The sequence below is a fragment of the Mesoplodon bidens genome, assembly GCF_964165515.1.
Source record: "Mesoplodon bidens genome assembly, chromosome: 3".
Lineage (NCBI taxonomy): Eukaryota > Metazoa > Chordata > Mammalia > Artiodactyla > Ziphiidae > Mesoplodon > Mesoplodon bidens.
Genome location: NC_138178.1, coordinates 54,077,052 through 54,093,661, shown reverse-complemented (window position 1 = coordinate 54,093,661; position 16,610 = coordinate 54,077,052). Strand labels below are relative to the sequence as shown.

At 37.7% G+C, this 16,610-nt stretch overlaps 2 protein-coding genes across 6 annotated transcripts in view; one reads left to right on the top strand and one right to left on the bottom strand.

Annotated features, from left to right (window-relative positions):
• Window positions 1-1,985, bottom strand: part of TRIP4 (thyroid hormone receptor interactor 4) — a 71,195-nt gene extending 69,210 nt beyond the window's left edge. For all 3 annotated transcript variants that reach the window (XM_081229535.1, XM_081229537.1, XM_081229536.1), the window contains exon 1: window positions 1,830-1,985. In XM_081229535.1, coding sequence (XP_081085661.1) covers window positions 1,830-1,930 — 101 coding nt within the window. In that variant the 5' untranslated portion in view covers window positions 1,931-1,985. The remainder of the gene's footprint in view (window positions 1-1,829) is intronic.
• A 3,178-nt stretch (window positions 1,986-5,163) lies between these two features.
• On the top strand, window positions 5,164-13,180 carry PCLAF (PCNA clamp associated factor). 3 transcript variants are annotated; one of them, XM_081226799.1, is made up of 4 exons: window positions 5,164-5,332; window positions 5,631-5,711; window positions 6,733-6,895; window positions 9,067-10,469. In XM_081226799.1, exons 1-4 carry the CDS (start codon window positions 5,287-5,289, stop codon window positions 9,071-9,073), a joined length of 297 nt encoding a protein of 98 aa, XP_081082925.1. In that variant the 5' UTR covers window positions 5,164-5,286; the 3' UTR covers window positions 9,074-10,469. The 3 variants fall into 3 exon arrangements, with proteins under 3 accessions (XP_081082925.1, XP_081082924.1, XP_081082923.1); XM_081226798.1 differs by lacking the exon at window positions 9,067-10,469 and adding an exon at window positions 8,568-9,059; XM_081226797.1 differs by lacking the exon at window positions 9,067-10,469 and adding an exon at window positions 12,170-13,180 and having other exon boundaries at window positions 5,168-5,332.
• Window positions 13,181-16,610: the final 3,430 nt, after the last annotated feature.

The window sequence follows — 16,610 nt, the reverse complement described above, 5'->3', positions numbered from 1 at the left end:
TACTTATTGCTTCAACTTTAAAACAGAAATTTCTGATCACTCCTCTTTTAAGGGTGTGGATAAGTTTAACTGAGGAAAATCTAAGGCTGCACAATGAGCTATTAAACCACAATCTATGAGACTTAGGAATTTTCCTAATACTGTGTAAGCAACAAAATACAACTGGATTCTGAGACTGAGAAGATTGCAACTATTCATACTCCATTGTTGATTCATCAAAAATAGACTCAATCTTTTTTTTTTTTAACTGATTGACTTTTTTCTGTTTGGTATATTACAAAGCTTCATTATTTCATTTGACAGCATTCCACTGCTTTAAAAAATGCCTGAAAACTACTTAACCTGATCTTGCCTTCAAACAAGGGTAAAGCGAAGCCATACAATTTGGCTGGGTTTTTTTTTTTTTGTCTTTTTAAAAAATATTTTTTGTCAATTTTTTAAAATAGATGTATAGTTGATTTACAATTTTGTGTTAGTTTCAGGTATACAGCAAAGTGATTCAGTTACATATTTTTTTTCAGATTCTTTTCCACTGTAGGTTATTACAAGATATTTAACGTAGTTCCCTGTGCTATATAGTAAATCCTTGTTGTTTAACTATTTTATATACAGTAGTGTGTATCTGTTAATTTCATACTCCTAATTTATCCCCTCCCTTTTCCCTTTGGTACCCATAAGTTTGTTTCTATGTCTGTGAGTCTGTTTCTGCTTTGTAAATAAAATCATTTGTGTTATTTTTTAGATTCCACATATAAGTGATATCATATAATATTTGCTTAACTGAGTTATTTTTGAGTCTATTCCAGTGTTCAAAATAATCCTTTAAATTTGGCTCTCTTAACTCTCTCCTTGTCAACAAGTCTATTTTCTCCCAAAATCAGAAATTCACCTTACTTCCTACAAAAGCCCTAGAACTGCAATTTAGGTTTCAGCAACAATGAGCAAGGAACCAAATCAAGAAACACTTCCAGGTTCTTTAAGTCCAATTTTTGTAGTTTTTCCCTCCTCCTGAACTCTGCACTGCCACCTACCCATCTTTTAGTTCTCAAGTTAAATTCATCCCTTGCAGTTAACCTTACGAGTTTCTCAAATCTTAACGAGAGTCCTTTTTCCTATGCTCCTCGATACACTGCACTTCCCCCACCTCGTCACTCATCAACTGTCTTTTTGTCCTGGCATGCAGTTTCGACAAAAAAAAAAAAAAAGTTAAATCAGTTGAAAGCAGATATTAAATCATGTCACCATTTCCACTTCATTACAATCATAGCGCGTTATTAAAGATAATCTCTGCTAATTTTTCATTTTACAGACGAGGAAACTAAGGTATAAAGATGGAAAATTAAGTTGCCTAAGGCTCCAAAACTGGTGAATGACCACAGAAAATAGAACCGGGACTCCCGAGTCAGGAGCTATTTTTTACACAGTACCACGCCACCCCCATTTAAATTTCAGGTCCTATTTGACACAACCCGGACCGGGCAAACTAAAATGTTCAGAGTAAAGAATTTCTGGAAAGACAATTTGGCTTGCCCCTTCTCTCCAAAATCTATAAGGAAACTGGTTCCTGGGACAGACAGGTTTAATTAACAGGGATTTGGCGTTTTACTGGGGAAAAAAAGGCCCCACCAGCCGATTGTGGAGCATGGCACCCTATTCCAGAAGCTAAACTATAAAGCCGGAGGTCAAAATTCGGCGCTCGTAGATAAACCGCAGCCCTTTTATCACATTACTTCACTCTCATCAACTTTTTAGCCCCCTCCGTTTCCCCTTTTGCTCAGCCAGTGCACATCCCAGAGCTCCTTCCCGCCTCTGACCCGAACCGGTCTTACTGTATGATCTCCTCACTGACATCCAGGCCGAAAGTCTTCCGCAACTGCTGAGTGCACCAGCCCAGCAGCTGCTCCCGGGACAACGCCCCAGCCACCGCCATTTTCTCCAGCCGGAACCAGCTGGGGTGCAAAAGCTCAACGTCCTGCGCCGGACTAGTCCCCTGCGCAACACCGACCTCTCTCGCGCGGGTTCCGTCAGCCTGCACTGCCCCGCGCGGTAGCCCCGCCCCCAGCACACATCCCTCCCACCTGTGCCTCCTCCTGCTTCTGCCCGCTTCCTGATGTTGCCACTTGTACCAGAGCTCCATCTGCGAGTGGTTCTTCCGCGTCGTTAAATGTAGGGCTCGAGAATTGGGAAATCCGCTAAGACAATACAAATACCTCTAAAAACTACAGTTTAGGAAAAAACAAAACAATACCCCGTAACCTGAGGGTCCAGTTTTTAAACTGTTCTGGTTTTATGTAAAATATTTAAAACAGCACTTGAAGGATAGAGTAAACGCTGTAAGGGTTTGCTCCGGTGGTAGTGGTTTTATTAATACCCCTTGTAGTCTAATACCTGATTCACGCTCCTAAAACCTCTTTTTGCTTTTTTGAACCAGGTCTTTTCCAGGAGGGCCAAGACAACTCTGCAAGCTCGAGGGAGAAAAAAAAAAAAACTTTAATAAAAACAGGTGATGTGATTTGGCTTTGAAGACCTTCCATATAAATTCTCTGTGTTGATTTTTAAGAAATTAAAGGTATTTCAACTCAAGATGACCAGATTTAAGGGTCTTTTGCTACTTCCCTACTCCATTGGGACAACGGACTGGGGAAAATTTAGCCAGATTTTTCTGGCGAGCATAACATAATGTCTTCTGATATATTTCATGGATCAATTTGACTGGCTTTGTGTTACATGGATAGGCTCTTCATTCCCATTAGGCTATTTATACTAAATAATTACATCAATTGGATGTTGTTCCACCTTTTTTTTTTTTTTTTTTTTTTGCAGTATGTGGGCCTCTCCCGTTGTGGAGCACAGGCTCCGGACGCGCAGGCTCAGCGGCCATGGCTCACGGGCCCAGCAGCTCCGTGGCATGTGGGATCTTCCCAGACCGGGGCACGAACCCGTGTCCCCTGCATCGGCAGGCGGACTCTCAACCACTGCGCCACCAGGGAAGCCCCCTTGTTCCACCTTTTTATGTTAGTGTTTTCACCGACATAAATAATCAAAATCATATGTGTGTTGATTTACATTGAGTTTAGTTTATCTTTGTTGTTAATTTGGAAAATATATGGCTTTCCAGCTTAAAAGACTGAATTTTCATAAATAGTAGGTACAAGTTTTGTTTCTTCATAGATGTCTGCTACATTTAATACTAATTATAACATATCCAAATCCTTTACCTGTTTTTATATCTGTTCTGTTCCCATAACTAAAATGATAACTTCTTGAAGACAGACTGACAAGCTTTTTGTACAATAAGACTTAGTATATCACACATTATGATGAAATTACTAGGTCCTCAAGAATAAAAGTGTTCTTTTTCATAAGGAATATGTTATTGATTGAAATCTCTAGTTTGTAATATATGTAATGTAATGCCATTTACCATATTACCATTTATTAAAATGAATTTGTGCCTGAGCAAAGCAAGCACACCTATTTAATATGACCTAAAGATATTCTTTTGTATAAATTTAGGCAGAAATTTCATTTGTACATACTATAACTTTTCTTAATGCCTTAGGCCTTTAAAATTTTCAAGTTCACACCACACAACTATTTTAACTATAAAGGAGAAGCACTTCTGCAAAGCAAACATTTAAATTAAGAATTTTTACTAGACATCACTGCTTTTTTTCTGAGTTTTTACTCTAATTTGCATCCTTCCTTATCATAATTGGCATTAAAAAGACAGACATACAAACACAGCTATAGTAATATGTAGATTGCCCCAGTGTGCAAAGGTATATTTGCAATTCTTTCTAGCAATTTACTTAGCATGTGGACTAAGAGAAAAGACCAGCAGATTCTCAACTCAGTTCTAATCTCTACAAGGATCTGGGAATTAGGTAATTCAGGCCTTTGTAGAAGCCACTTAACTGAAAAGGAGAAAATGTGCATTGAAGAAACATTGTGTATTGAGAGGGGCAGGATGACAAAGAACAAGGAGGGATACCCTAGGGCTTGATTTTTCTGATAGTACTTTGGCTGTAATTTTAGACACTAAGATTTAGACAAAGCTACTGGTAATTTGCAATACCTTTCCTCCTATTATAATGTTAATTTCATCTGCTGTCTAGATTCTGTAATTCAAAAACACAAAGTAGTTGTTGATTCTGTTAAAGTACTGAGAAGCCTTTATTCTGAAAGTTCAAGCATAATTTATTGGAGAGAATTAATGCCATGCTTACACTTTCAGGTTTGCCTTTCAAGTGCACATTTAACAAAGTACATCCTAAGGCAAATTCATTTGGTCAGGTTTTGTGCGTGGTATTCAGAGAGTGAAAATCATTGCCCAGGGGGTATTGTGAGTACTTAAGATAAGCATAGGGAAGGAAAATAGTTATCTCTTATTCTAAAATCATGTTCACTATGTGCCAGGGATGTGCCCTTGGCACATATGACATATTTTTAAGGAATTCTGAGACCATACAGGTCTCGGGAAAACGTTCTATTATTATAATAATGTTTCTTTTAATGTATGTATGTATATACAATTCACTGTTTTTTCTTGTTTCACACCATCCTAAAAAGTTTTGGTTTTGTTTTTTTTTTAATCCCTGTAAATAGGGAATTCCCTGGTGGTCCAGTGGTAAGGACCTGGAGCTTTCACTGCTGCTGGGGCCAGTGTTCGATGCCTAATCGGAGAACTAAGATCCCACAAGCTGCACGGCCTGGCAAAAAAAAAAAAAAAAAAATCCCTGTAAATAAATTGTATTAGCTTTTTCCCATTCCATAGACTCGTTTTAGTTATGGATGCTGTAAAGAGTGTTCATACCTGAGATATTAAAAAGTCCGCTTCATTTCAGGTGTCACTTCCAGGAATGACATTATGGATTTAAGCCTGTGGTTAACTTTTAAAGAAATGTTGGAATTCGCTGTCTTTCCTGGGTTTTCTTTTCTAAGCAGGCCCCTTTACCTAGTTCATGATCTTAGCACCCACACATGGGGCACCCCAGGAAAGCGCCCTGGCACCGCCCACCTCAGGCGGGTACGAATCACAAGCTTCTGCAGGTTGATGGACGAGTCAGCACTGCGCCCAACCCCGCCGCCGTCACCACTGGACACTGGCGATTGGTTGCGTGTGAAAGGCGCGGAACCAATGAGAGCGGAGGCCTGGGAGAGTCAGTGGAGCGCGCGGGAAAGGGACCAATATAAACTGTGGCGGGAGATTCGTTTTCGGGGCCTTGTCCCGTGAAACATCTTCGGCTGGGGAGTCAGTTGGTTGTTCTCATCTCGTGTTTGAACATGGTGCGGACTAAAGCAGGCAGTGTCCCTGGCACCTACAGAAAAGGTGAGGCAGGCGAGCATGGTAGTGGAGGGCCGGTGGTTCCCTGGGCAGCTCCGCCGCGGGCGGGAGAAGCCGGACCTGCCCACAACCCTGTCCGCCAAACTGGTCCAGCCCGCCAGGAAGCAGCGGCCCGACCCCTTTAACCAGGAGGAAGACGCGGCGGGGACAGGGGAGGGTTGTTTGCTGTTCTGGATCGCGGGCCTCTCCTCTCCAATAGGCTGGGTCGGAGAGTGTGGTGAGAACGTGGCTCTGAGACTCTTCATGCCCCCTTCTGAATGCCCTTCTTTGCCTCTCTCCGCAGTGGTGGCTTCTCGCGCCCCCAGGAAGGTGCTTGGTTCCTCCACCTCTGCCACTAATTCCACGCCGCTTTCGTCAAGGAAAGGTAAAAAGCGCCCCTGCAAGATCCTGGAGAAACCTTCTCAAAAGGAGATCAGGCCTGGCACCACAGTTCTCCTGACCTGCGAGCTCCCTGCCCCACCGTGGAATTTCTTTTCCTGAGATCCTCACCCTCGAATTTCTTCCTTGCCTTTTGCTCTAATGAGCGGGCCTGTCTCTTGGGGGGCTGGGGTAGGGGTGCGGGGCGGAGCGGGTCGCATAGTAAAGAATTTCAAGTCTCGGGTTAGGGACGGACACAGTTTCTCTTCAAACCTGTTTTTCTTTTCTACTTTCGCGTTGTTATTTTTCTTAATATTGACAACTGGGCTTTTTCTTGTAAGAGGCTATTTAAGCACCTCTTTACTAGTTAAGAATCGGAACTATAGTTGACAGTGCTAATCACGTTTTTGTTTTCATTTCTACATATTTTTCTTTGTCCTTCCTTCCCTTTCTCCCTCTCTCCTTTCTTTCCTTTTTTTTTTTTTTTTAGTTTGGTGTCGGTGTGTGTGTTTTACAACTTTGCAGCTCCTGTTACTGCTTTTGGGACATTAAGAGGGAAAACCGGGCCAGGGAAATAGTTTCACATCGTTCCTTCTGTGCGAGGAGAAGTTGAGAAACTACCATGCCATCTGCTGTCTCATTCCTTTTAGGAGGAAGTTGAGCAGTTTGGAAGATTAATTCCACAAGCTCTAGTTAAGAACATACAGGAAAAAGTGTGTCAAACTTTAGTATGACAGTACATAAGACTAACTGAATAGCTCAGCTTGTGGACAAAATATGAAAAATATTTTCTAGTTGTAAACATCTTGTTAATGCTATTTTTCTAGGCTAAAGAATAAGTGTAATAAAGTGTTATACATTATATTATAACTGAATACAGCTTTATCATGTCACATTTTAAAATTTAAAGATGGATGTAACACCATTTAATACCCTTTAGATTTGATGTTAAAGAATTAACTTTCCCTTTAAGGAATGGTGATTGTATTCTTAATTTTTATTTAGTTCTATGTGTTTATATTTTATAGCTGAAAATAAGTATGCAGGAGGGAATCCAGTTTGTGTGCGCCCAACTCCCAAGTGGCAAAAAGGAATCGGAGAATTCTTCAGGCTGTCCCCTAAAGATTCAGAAAAAGAGAATAGGATTCCTGAGGAGGCAGGAAGCAGTGGCTTGGGAAAAGCAAAGAGAAAGTAAGTTTTTATATTCTGGAATATAAAGAAATACTTATTAAAATAAATAAAAGACAACAGAATATTGAGTAACTTTAAAATTTCTGTTTGAGCAGATAAGAAAATACAAACCAGACGTTTTTTAAACTGTGCTAACCTATTATTATAAGTCACTCCCAAATTTCAAACATCAATGAAAGGTATTATTTTTACGCATTTCAGTCACTCAAAGAGGATCAGTTCCCATTCAGATGATAAGTGTTACATTATTAATCATGAACTTCTGGTCTTTATTCTTTAATTTTTTCTGTCTGTTTTCTATAGTCTTTTTTCAAAAAGCAACTTCCATGTTGGTTTATCCAGCTTGAATTCCATTAACCTCACCTTTCAAAAACTACTAGTTCAGCCTCCACAGGAAATATATACCCAGTGTAGAAAAGTTGGAAAATATAGAAATCCCCATCATTTAGAAACAACCAAATCTAACACCGTGGTGTATTTTCTTTACAACTTCTCTGTAAATACATAAGAAAACTTCAAAACAAAACAAGGTGGGGATAAAACTGCAAACATACGGAGTTCATTGTGTAAACTTTTTAAGAAGATAATTAAATCATGCTTTCAAGCTTTTAATGTCAGGAAAATGCTCATGATAAGTGTTAAGCAAAAATTCTGATACAAAAGTACAATCAGCCTCCCTGGTGGCGCAGTGGTTGAGAGTCCGCCTGCCGATGCAGGGGATACGGGTTCGTGCCCCGGTCTGGGAGGATCCCATATGCCGCGGAGCGGCTGGGCCCGTGAGCCATGGCCGCTGGGCCTGCGCATCCGGAGCCTGTGCTCCGCAACGGGAGAGGCCACAACAGTGAGAGGCCCGCATACCGCAAAAAGAAAAAAAAAAAAAAAAAAAAAAAAAAGTACAATCATTATTGTGTAAAAGATATGTATCTAAATATACCAAATCTCTGTACAAAATATACCAAATATCAATAGTGATATATCTGGGTAAAAACCTCTCATACTCAGAGCTACCAAGTTTCAACAACAAATATTTTAAGAATCAGGAAAAAAAAAATACCATTGGGGGAAAAAAGCAATGGAAACCTGCTTTTTAAATAGATTTATAAGTAATAGTGTCCAGACTCTCTAAAGAATTTTGAAATTTTTGTTTCAAAAACAAATTATTTGACTGGAGGTGGGGAGTGGTGAATGCTGGTGGTGCCACGTCACCGCCATTATGAAGCCTCCGGCTAGATTTAAGACCCTGCTAAATACCTCCCCTGCACCAGCCAGTAGCCTGTGATCCTCCTCCGCGGCACCAAGCAGCGAGCCTTGCCCAAGGCGGAGTGATCACCATGGGCAAGGGGATGGTGGCCAGGCTCAGACTGGGGCTGCTGCTTCTGGTGCTGCTCCTACCCACGCAGATTTATTCATTCATTCCTTTAACCGGCACAGAAGGTCCTCCGTTCGAAACCACAACGGTAAGCTGTGCTTTGCAGTCAACAGCTAGTCTCCTGTGGTCTTGCTTGCCCTTCTACATCTCTACCATTAAGAGACTTGGCCAAGAAACATCTACAGTTTACCAACCCATATTCTAAAGCCCAATCCATACGCCATCTAGAAGTCCAGTGTGGCAAGGAAAATAAACAGGTCTTCATCAAGTCTACTAACTCCATCCCTTGTTTTATTAACACAGAGAATGTTGAGACTCCCAAATTGGACTAGTTTAAAGAGCATCTGAAGGATTTGACCAGATAATGAAAGCCAATATTAAATCTGCTGGAGTTTCATGTACAAGACTGGAAAGAGAGAACATCGAGAATTAATGATGTGATTAAGTATAACTTAAGAAATATGGACACTTCAAACTGTACCTTGCAAATAAGAATAATTTCATCTTCATCTAGAGAAAAAGGATGAACTATGGAATGGAGATTCAGTTTCCATTTTGTTCACGAAATCTAGAAGGCGGTAAAATGATTAGGTAATATAAAAAGCTTCAGTGATTCTATCTATGATGTACACTGGAAGGAACCACAAGGTATTACTGCAAATCCTCTGTGTATTGTTTCAGCAGTCCTGGTTTAATGCTGATATACTCTCCATCAGGTTTTACACTGTTTTCAGTGTTCTCTTGGGAACTTAACTCTTTTCTCTGGGGCTTTGGATTTGACATTGCATTTGACTTTCTGCAGTAACTGACACGTTCCAGGGCAATGATGGATTGGAATCTACTACAAATCCAAGCATAAGTAATCCCAGCAAATGCACTTAAAAGTCAAATAACAGGTATTTCCTATCACACATTCTCATCCAGATTTATTTAGCTAAGTTGGATCATTTAACTTGATTCCAAAGATTAGAAGTGCATTGACTTCAACCAGTCTTAAAATATTGCTTTTTATTTCTGCATATATTGAATAATTTTTACAACTTAAAAAATTGATCTGTTTGGAAGGCATATTTGACAAATCTTGCAATTAAGAGGCAAATATATGAAGGCAGCAAAAATAATGTATATTAGGTATTTGGGAAGTGAAGACTGGAAACTTGCCTGCATTAAATTCATAATTCATAACTCTTTTGTGCCCTTTCTGTAAACGTATATATATAAATATAAAACTTAATGAATAGGAATAGCTACACGTGGAGCACTTTCTACATCAGTCATTATTTTTAGATGGTTCTAAGCCTAAGTGGACTTGATCCTGGAAAATAAAACTTTACATACAACTGCCTTGCTGTACAGAAACCTTTTTAGAAATAGAAACTCTGTGAAATCTTTGGTTCACAAGTTCACACAATGATGCTTGGATGTTAAGTATCCAATATGGCCATAGTACTCTTAATAAGTTTTAAGCCAGTATTTGCCATCTTTAGAAGTCTACACAGGAACAACTAGATCCAACTCATCTCAGGTTATGTAAGATCTGTGTGTGTGAATGAACACCTCTTGCTTCATATCTGAACACTGTACACCTGTTTTGGATTGTACATTGTGTTTGGAATTGATTTGCATTGAACACACCTAAATAAAAATAAATGGTTAATGAGCAGTTAAAACAAAGTATTTGACATATAAAATGATGTTTATGCATCTAAAATTTTAAGACTTACTCAATACTGTTCATAGGTCATTTAGTAAATTGTTATCTAATGAGATATTTAAAAGGAGTGTCAAATTCTGGAGCAGTAACTAAATTTTATACTTTGTTGCTACATCACTATTATCATTTGTTTCAATAAAATCAACAAGGAAGGGGATACATTTTTGGAGAGATTTTTTTAATAGACTTGTTTTCATGATCCTGTAAGTCTCCTTTAGTTCCTTCTCACTTACTGGCACCATTCTTCCTTGTTCTTTCTCATTCTAATTTGAACAAGCTAATAGTCAATATTAGCTCTAGAATATATGACAGTCCTCTTGAATTATTTGTGACTTAATGAAAGAAAATATTTGGCAATATAGCCAAATATGGCTATACCATTGATCATGACAGAAATAAAACCTATATTACAGGCTTCCTATCATATGGAAAAGATTACACATATAGTCTCATAAAGCACTTTGATCCATAGTATAATAAAATCTGTGACATAAAACTAGGTAATAGAGGTTTATATTATTACTTTAGGGCTCTGTCTTAGATTTGTTTTTGTTTAAGAGAGTTGTAATTACCCCTTTATTTATAATAAATCAATAGATTGGCTTTTTTTCTCCCAGTTTTATTGAGACATAATTGACATACACTACTATATGAGTTCAAGGTGTAATGATTTGACTTACATACATCATGAAATGATTACCATGATAGGCTAGTGAACATCTATCTCATACTGATATGTTAGAGAAATAGAAAAAAATTTTTCCTTTTGATAGGAGCTCTTTCAATAGATTTACTATTGGTAGTAAATAGAAAACTACCAGTATATCAGAGGGACTTCTGTCTCCCTAATTCTTAATCTGGAATATGGCTACTGCTATGGCTTTATTCTCACCGAGGCAGATGCAGGGGGAGAATCAGAATCAAGAAAAACTGTGTTCTTAAATCCTTGAACAGAACTATGATACCTAAAGTAAATTAAATCAGGTCCTTTAAAAAATAGAATTTTGGGTTATGATAGTGTTCATTTGTTAACATAATTTAATTTCCAGGAAAGTACAATGAAGACCTCTTGGTAATATAAGAGTAAGTGAGTCAATGGTAATCTTATTCCAAGTCAGAATATCCTTGTTTTAGCTTCCTTCTTTCACTCACTTGCCCTGTGACCATCCAGGCTCACTGGATCTAATTTGAAAACTATTTTAAAATAGATCTCACAAATCTTTATCAGTTCTAAAAAATTCTGATTTATGATTAAGTTTTTAATTGACTTTTTCTCTATAAAAAGTATAAGGAGGGACTTCCCTGGTGGTGCAGTGGTTAAGAATCCGCCTGCCAATGCTGGGGACATGGGTTCGAGCCCTGGTCTGGGAAGATCCCACATGCCACGGAGCAACTAAGCCCGTGTGCCACAACTACTGAGCCTGTGCTCTAGAGCCCTCGAGCCACAACTACTGAGCCCATGTGCCTCAACTACTGAAGCTGGCGCACCTAGAGCCTGTGCTTTGCAACAAAGAGAGGCCACCGTAATGAGACGCCCACGTGCTGCAAGGAAGACCCAACCCAGCCAAAAATAAATAAATAAATAAATAAATAAATAAATAAATAAATAAATAAATGTATTTTTTAAGAAAGTATAATGAGTAAAAAATGGCTTTGGGATAATATAAATTATTTTTCAAAAGCTGTGATTACCATATGCCAACTTAAGACAATTTTGGGGTTTTTCTAATTAGATAATACATTCATATAGTTCCAAAGTGTATACAGTCAAATATGTCAACTTGCTGTTTTCTCTGCTCAAGTGGATTGGTTAAATTCTTTTGCTTTTCATAATCACAGAGTTCTTGCTGAAGGATTGTACTCTTCATCAATCCACTTAACATATTGAAAGAAGATGCTATAGAAATAGAGATTCCCTCTTTAATAAAAATAACAACATACCCTAAAGGGGAAACTGATTTGGCAAATTAACAGGCAAAATAGATTATTAAAAATTTTGTCGCTCTAGTATTTGGAATCTGTAGGAGTTTGTCAATTAATGGAGTTTAATTTTCTCCCATTTCTGGTCAGTTGACGAGACCCGCTGCACTGTTAATGTTCCTGATTTACGTAAGTTTTTAAAAACTACTTATGTTCTGTTTTTTAAACATTTGACTCAGGTGACTATCGAAGTTCTCTCTTCTTTCCACAGATCATGTCCTTTGCCACCTGATCATACAGATGATGAAAAAGAATAGAAATTACTTATTCACCCTTGACTGATGTCTCCTGTTTACTCTGGTATTCTAGGATGTAAATTTGCATAAATATATTTGTTCCAATTAGCTTTGTTGAATAAGCATTTAATTTAAAAAATGAGGCTTACATTTAGTTATTCAAAAGCAAGTAGTTATGATATTGGAAAGTTTATAAGATTAATTATGGTTACTTAACTTAGTATTCAGTATAATGCAGTATTCGGTTTCTTTTACCTGTCAAGCTTTTTCTTGCTAAAATTATTGCATGGTGTTCTAATTATGAATCTGCTGTATTTTAGATTTGCTTAGATTTTTGTACTGTTGCCATTTTTATTGGCATTTGATTATTGGAGTGATGCCATATTTTTGTTCCTTTTATTTGCTTTAAAAAGCAGAGGTAGATTTTTGCACATTAAGAAAGTTAGTATTAATCAAATTGAACCCATACCCTTTTTAAGAAAGGGGAACAAAAATGGAAAGTTGAAAAAATTTGGATGGCCGTCTACCTTCTTTTAAGGGCAGTTTTGTCCTAAGGATTTAAAGGGTTGATGAAACTTCTAAAAACAACAACAAAAAGATAAAATTCTAGCATAGAATTGGGCAGGAAAATTCCATAGACTACATTAAAAGAGGTATTTTCCTAGAATATGCATTTGGTTTAGTGTCATAAAATATTACCCTTTGGGCCTACACTTTTCAAGTTGGAAATCAATAAAATATGAAAGGCAAATCATGCCATAAACCCAGAACTATGTCTAAAGTCCTTAGAGCTACTATTATATTTTTCAAGATAATCAGGGGTATAATTGAAGAGGTGGGCATAGTAGTACTTAGTAACTGATATTCTTGCTTCCTCATCAGGCTTTTTGCTCACTGACATCCTGTTATCAAAACTAACCATGTTTAACAGGAATGCTTTCCTGAAGTTTGTTTTTAATAAATGAATACTCATTGTCACAATACTATCCATATGTGTGCTTTCTAAGATTATATCCTACTAGGTATTCCTATTTTATTCCTTCCAAATGCAAATCACCGTACTGACCTGATTTTATCAACTTCCAAAATAAGTCCTTATGACTGTAGATTGTATTTTTTGCTTTGTCTTTTAGAGGTGGATATTAAACGTAATGATACTGAATTGAGACCAGAGTTTTCATCCTAAGTGCTTCCTTGACAATTAGGCTTTTGATGGGTATGAAACCTGATTTGCTTTTTCATTGATGGAGAGAGAAACTTTATGGTGGTGTGTCCAGTGAAGTCTAATTTTGGTATTTAATTGTTTCCCAAAAATTTGACCTAAAGAACCTACAGTCTTTTCAAATACAATTCTTTCAAAATATATAATACTTGGTGATGTCTAACTTTATTAGGCAGAGGTCCCAGGTAATCTGTTTCCCTGTCAAAGGTTTTTTAAAATGTAGATTATCAATTTAGCTTCTTCTAAACATAAGAGAAATTTCAATTACATTGAAATTGAATCAAAAAATAAAGTTTATACATTAAAAATGTAAAGTAAGCTTTAATTTTGTACCCTTCACAAAGTTAATCTGATTTTCCTTTTTGAATGGATTATTCAAATAACCAATGTTAGTGTTCAATTACGGAGCAAACAATGATTAAAGCTACTTTTATGGAATTTTTGAATGCTAATGGAATTTGTGAGGATCATAGGAATTTTGTGTTTACATAGTTTCACAAAGGAAGATAATACTATAGTGAAAATTATAAAGTGTGCTCAGAGTTATGAGATGATAAATACTTGTCATTTTTCTAAAAAGCAGAAAATAAAGTCTAAACTAACTGAACTTTTCCCATATGTATATATACACTGCTTATAAATCTCACTGTACTTAGAATTCTTCATGCTAACTCACTTTTGGAAAAATTGAAGGTTCAGCTGGACCTCGGTCCAACCAACGTTGTTAAAATGGTTCCTTTTACCTTTAAGGATAGCCTATGGAGGTGGGAAAGATTGTCACTGAATCAAAACTGGGAAGAGTGATAGAAGCTACCTTGTTCAACCCAAGCCAGCTATAGCTTTTCATTAGATGGACTATTTTGTTAGCTGGCAACGCCAATCGAAAGTGCTACAAGTTAAAAATTTGATTTTTTTCTTAACTCCCCTCCTCCTCTTCTTGGTTCTGTACTTGAAATAACATAGAACAAGATACTCTTTCCACATGACAAACTTCAATTATTTAAAGATAGCTGTTACATCTTTAGCCTTCTCTTCCTAAGGCTAAACATGTTGTTTATGTCACATGTATCCTAAGTGAGTTTCTCTAAGTCCCTTGTACAAGGGGCCGTGCCTTGTGTGTTGTATATTGCTTAGGCAGATAAAAAGTAAATCTGGCTATATTTCTTCTAACTGATCCCAAGTATTCATCGATTTTGGTATCTTTTATGTTTGTCTGTTTTGTCTTTTGTATTTGGAGATGCCAATGGAACCCTAAGAATATTTGAATTTTTAAGTAATAATTATTAACAGAGTATTGGTTTTCCCAAAAATAAACGTTATACAACCTAATTCTTTCTTAAATGATTACAAGGGACAATTAAAAAATGACAAAAAGCTTTCAAGAGATTGAGAAAAAAGGCTAGAGGTCCTATTTTGATTTGAAGGATGAAGGTACTATACTGACCTTGAAGGCTATTTGAGATCTAGCGTAGATTTGAGAGCACTGTCTTAATTATGGTTCATATTAAGAATATTGATTGGGGACATCCCTGGTGGCCAGTGGTAAAGAATCCTCCTGCCAATGCAGGGGACTTGGGTTTGAGCCCTGGTCGGGGAGGATCCTACATGCCGCGGAGCAACCAAGCCCGTGCGCCACAACTACTGAGCCTGCTCTTTAGAGCCCGCAAGCCGCAATTACGGAGCCCGAGTGCCACAAATACTGAAGCCCGCACGCCGAGAGCCCGTGCTCCGCAAAAAAGAGAAGCCACCTCAATGAGAAGCCCACACACCGCAACGAAGAGTAGCCCCCTCTCGCTGCAACTAGAGAAAGCCCGCGTGCAGCAACAAAGACCCAATGCAGCCAAAAATAAAAATAAATTAAAAAAAACAAAAAATGAACAAACAAACAAAAAAGAATATGGATTCCTGGGGACTTCCCTAGCGGTCCAGTGGTTAAGACTTCACACTTTCCAGTGCAGGGGGCGCTGGTTTGATCCCTGGTCGGGGAACTAAGATCCCGCATGTCACATGGTGTGGCCAAAATAAATAAATAAATAAAATTAAAAAAATAAAAGGTTGATTTGGGTAATAATTTTTTTAAAAAGAATATGGATTCCTGTGATACTGCTCACAAAATCCTAAAAGCGTAGTTAAACCCACAGAGCTAGTTTTAGGTGTGGACTGTGCTATATATATATTTATTTATTTGAATTTTTAAACATTTATCAACATTTTAGGTTGATTTACTTACAATAAAATGTATATGTTCTCAGTGTACAATAAAATGTATATACCTGTGCTATACATCTTTAGAGGTCTCCAAGTAATGAGTATGTTAAAAGTGATGGAATTATACACGTCGTGATCATTTAGGAGTTAAGCCAGGTATTCATACACTTATACAAAAGTGACTCAGTAATAATTTTTTTAAAACTGTAGGAAGAGAGGATCTAAATAAATGCTGTCATATGCTATTATAAGTCATATTTCTTCAGACAACAGGAAAAATGAATGATGCATAGGAATTTGCATTTTTGTATTGGCTTAAACTACCGCATTTGATCTTAACTATTTTTACCCAATAAAACATTTCTTTCTATAGAACAGGTTTACCATATTCATGTTTTTAATTTGACATCTAAGTCCACCATAGTTTTTTATTTATTTTTTATAAATTTATTTATTTATTTATTTATTTTTGGCTGTGTTGGGTCTTCGTTGCTGCCCATGGGCTTTCTTTAGTAGCTGCGAGCGGGGGCTACTCGTTGCGGTGCATGAGCTTCTCACTGCAGTGGCTTCTCTTGTTGTGGAGCACGGGCTCTAGGCACGTGGGCTTCAGTAGTTGTGGCATGCGGGCTCAGTAGTTGTGGCTCGCGGGCTCTAGAGCACAGGCTCAGTAGTTGTGGTGCATGGGCTTAGTTGCTCTGTGGCATGTGGCATCTTCCCGGACCAGGGCTTGAACCTGTGTCCCTTGCCTTGGCAGGTGGATTCTTAACCACTGACCTCCAGGGAAGCCCCAGCATAGTTTTAGATAAGTTGTTGCTCACTGGGCTCATAATTTTATTTACTTTTCTAATTAAAAATTTTTAAATATTTAAACTTGTTGCCAATTGAAATACCAAGCTCTATTTTGTCATGGTAACAGATTTATCACTTGTCAAGTACAGCCAGGTTTTTTTAAAAGAACAATTAATGACTGGATGTGCTCAGATTCC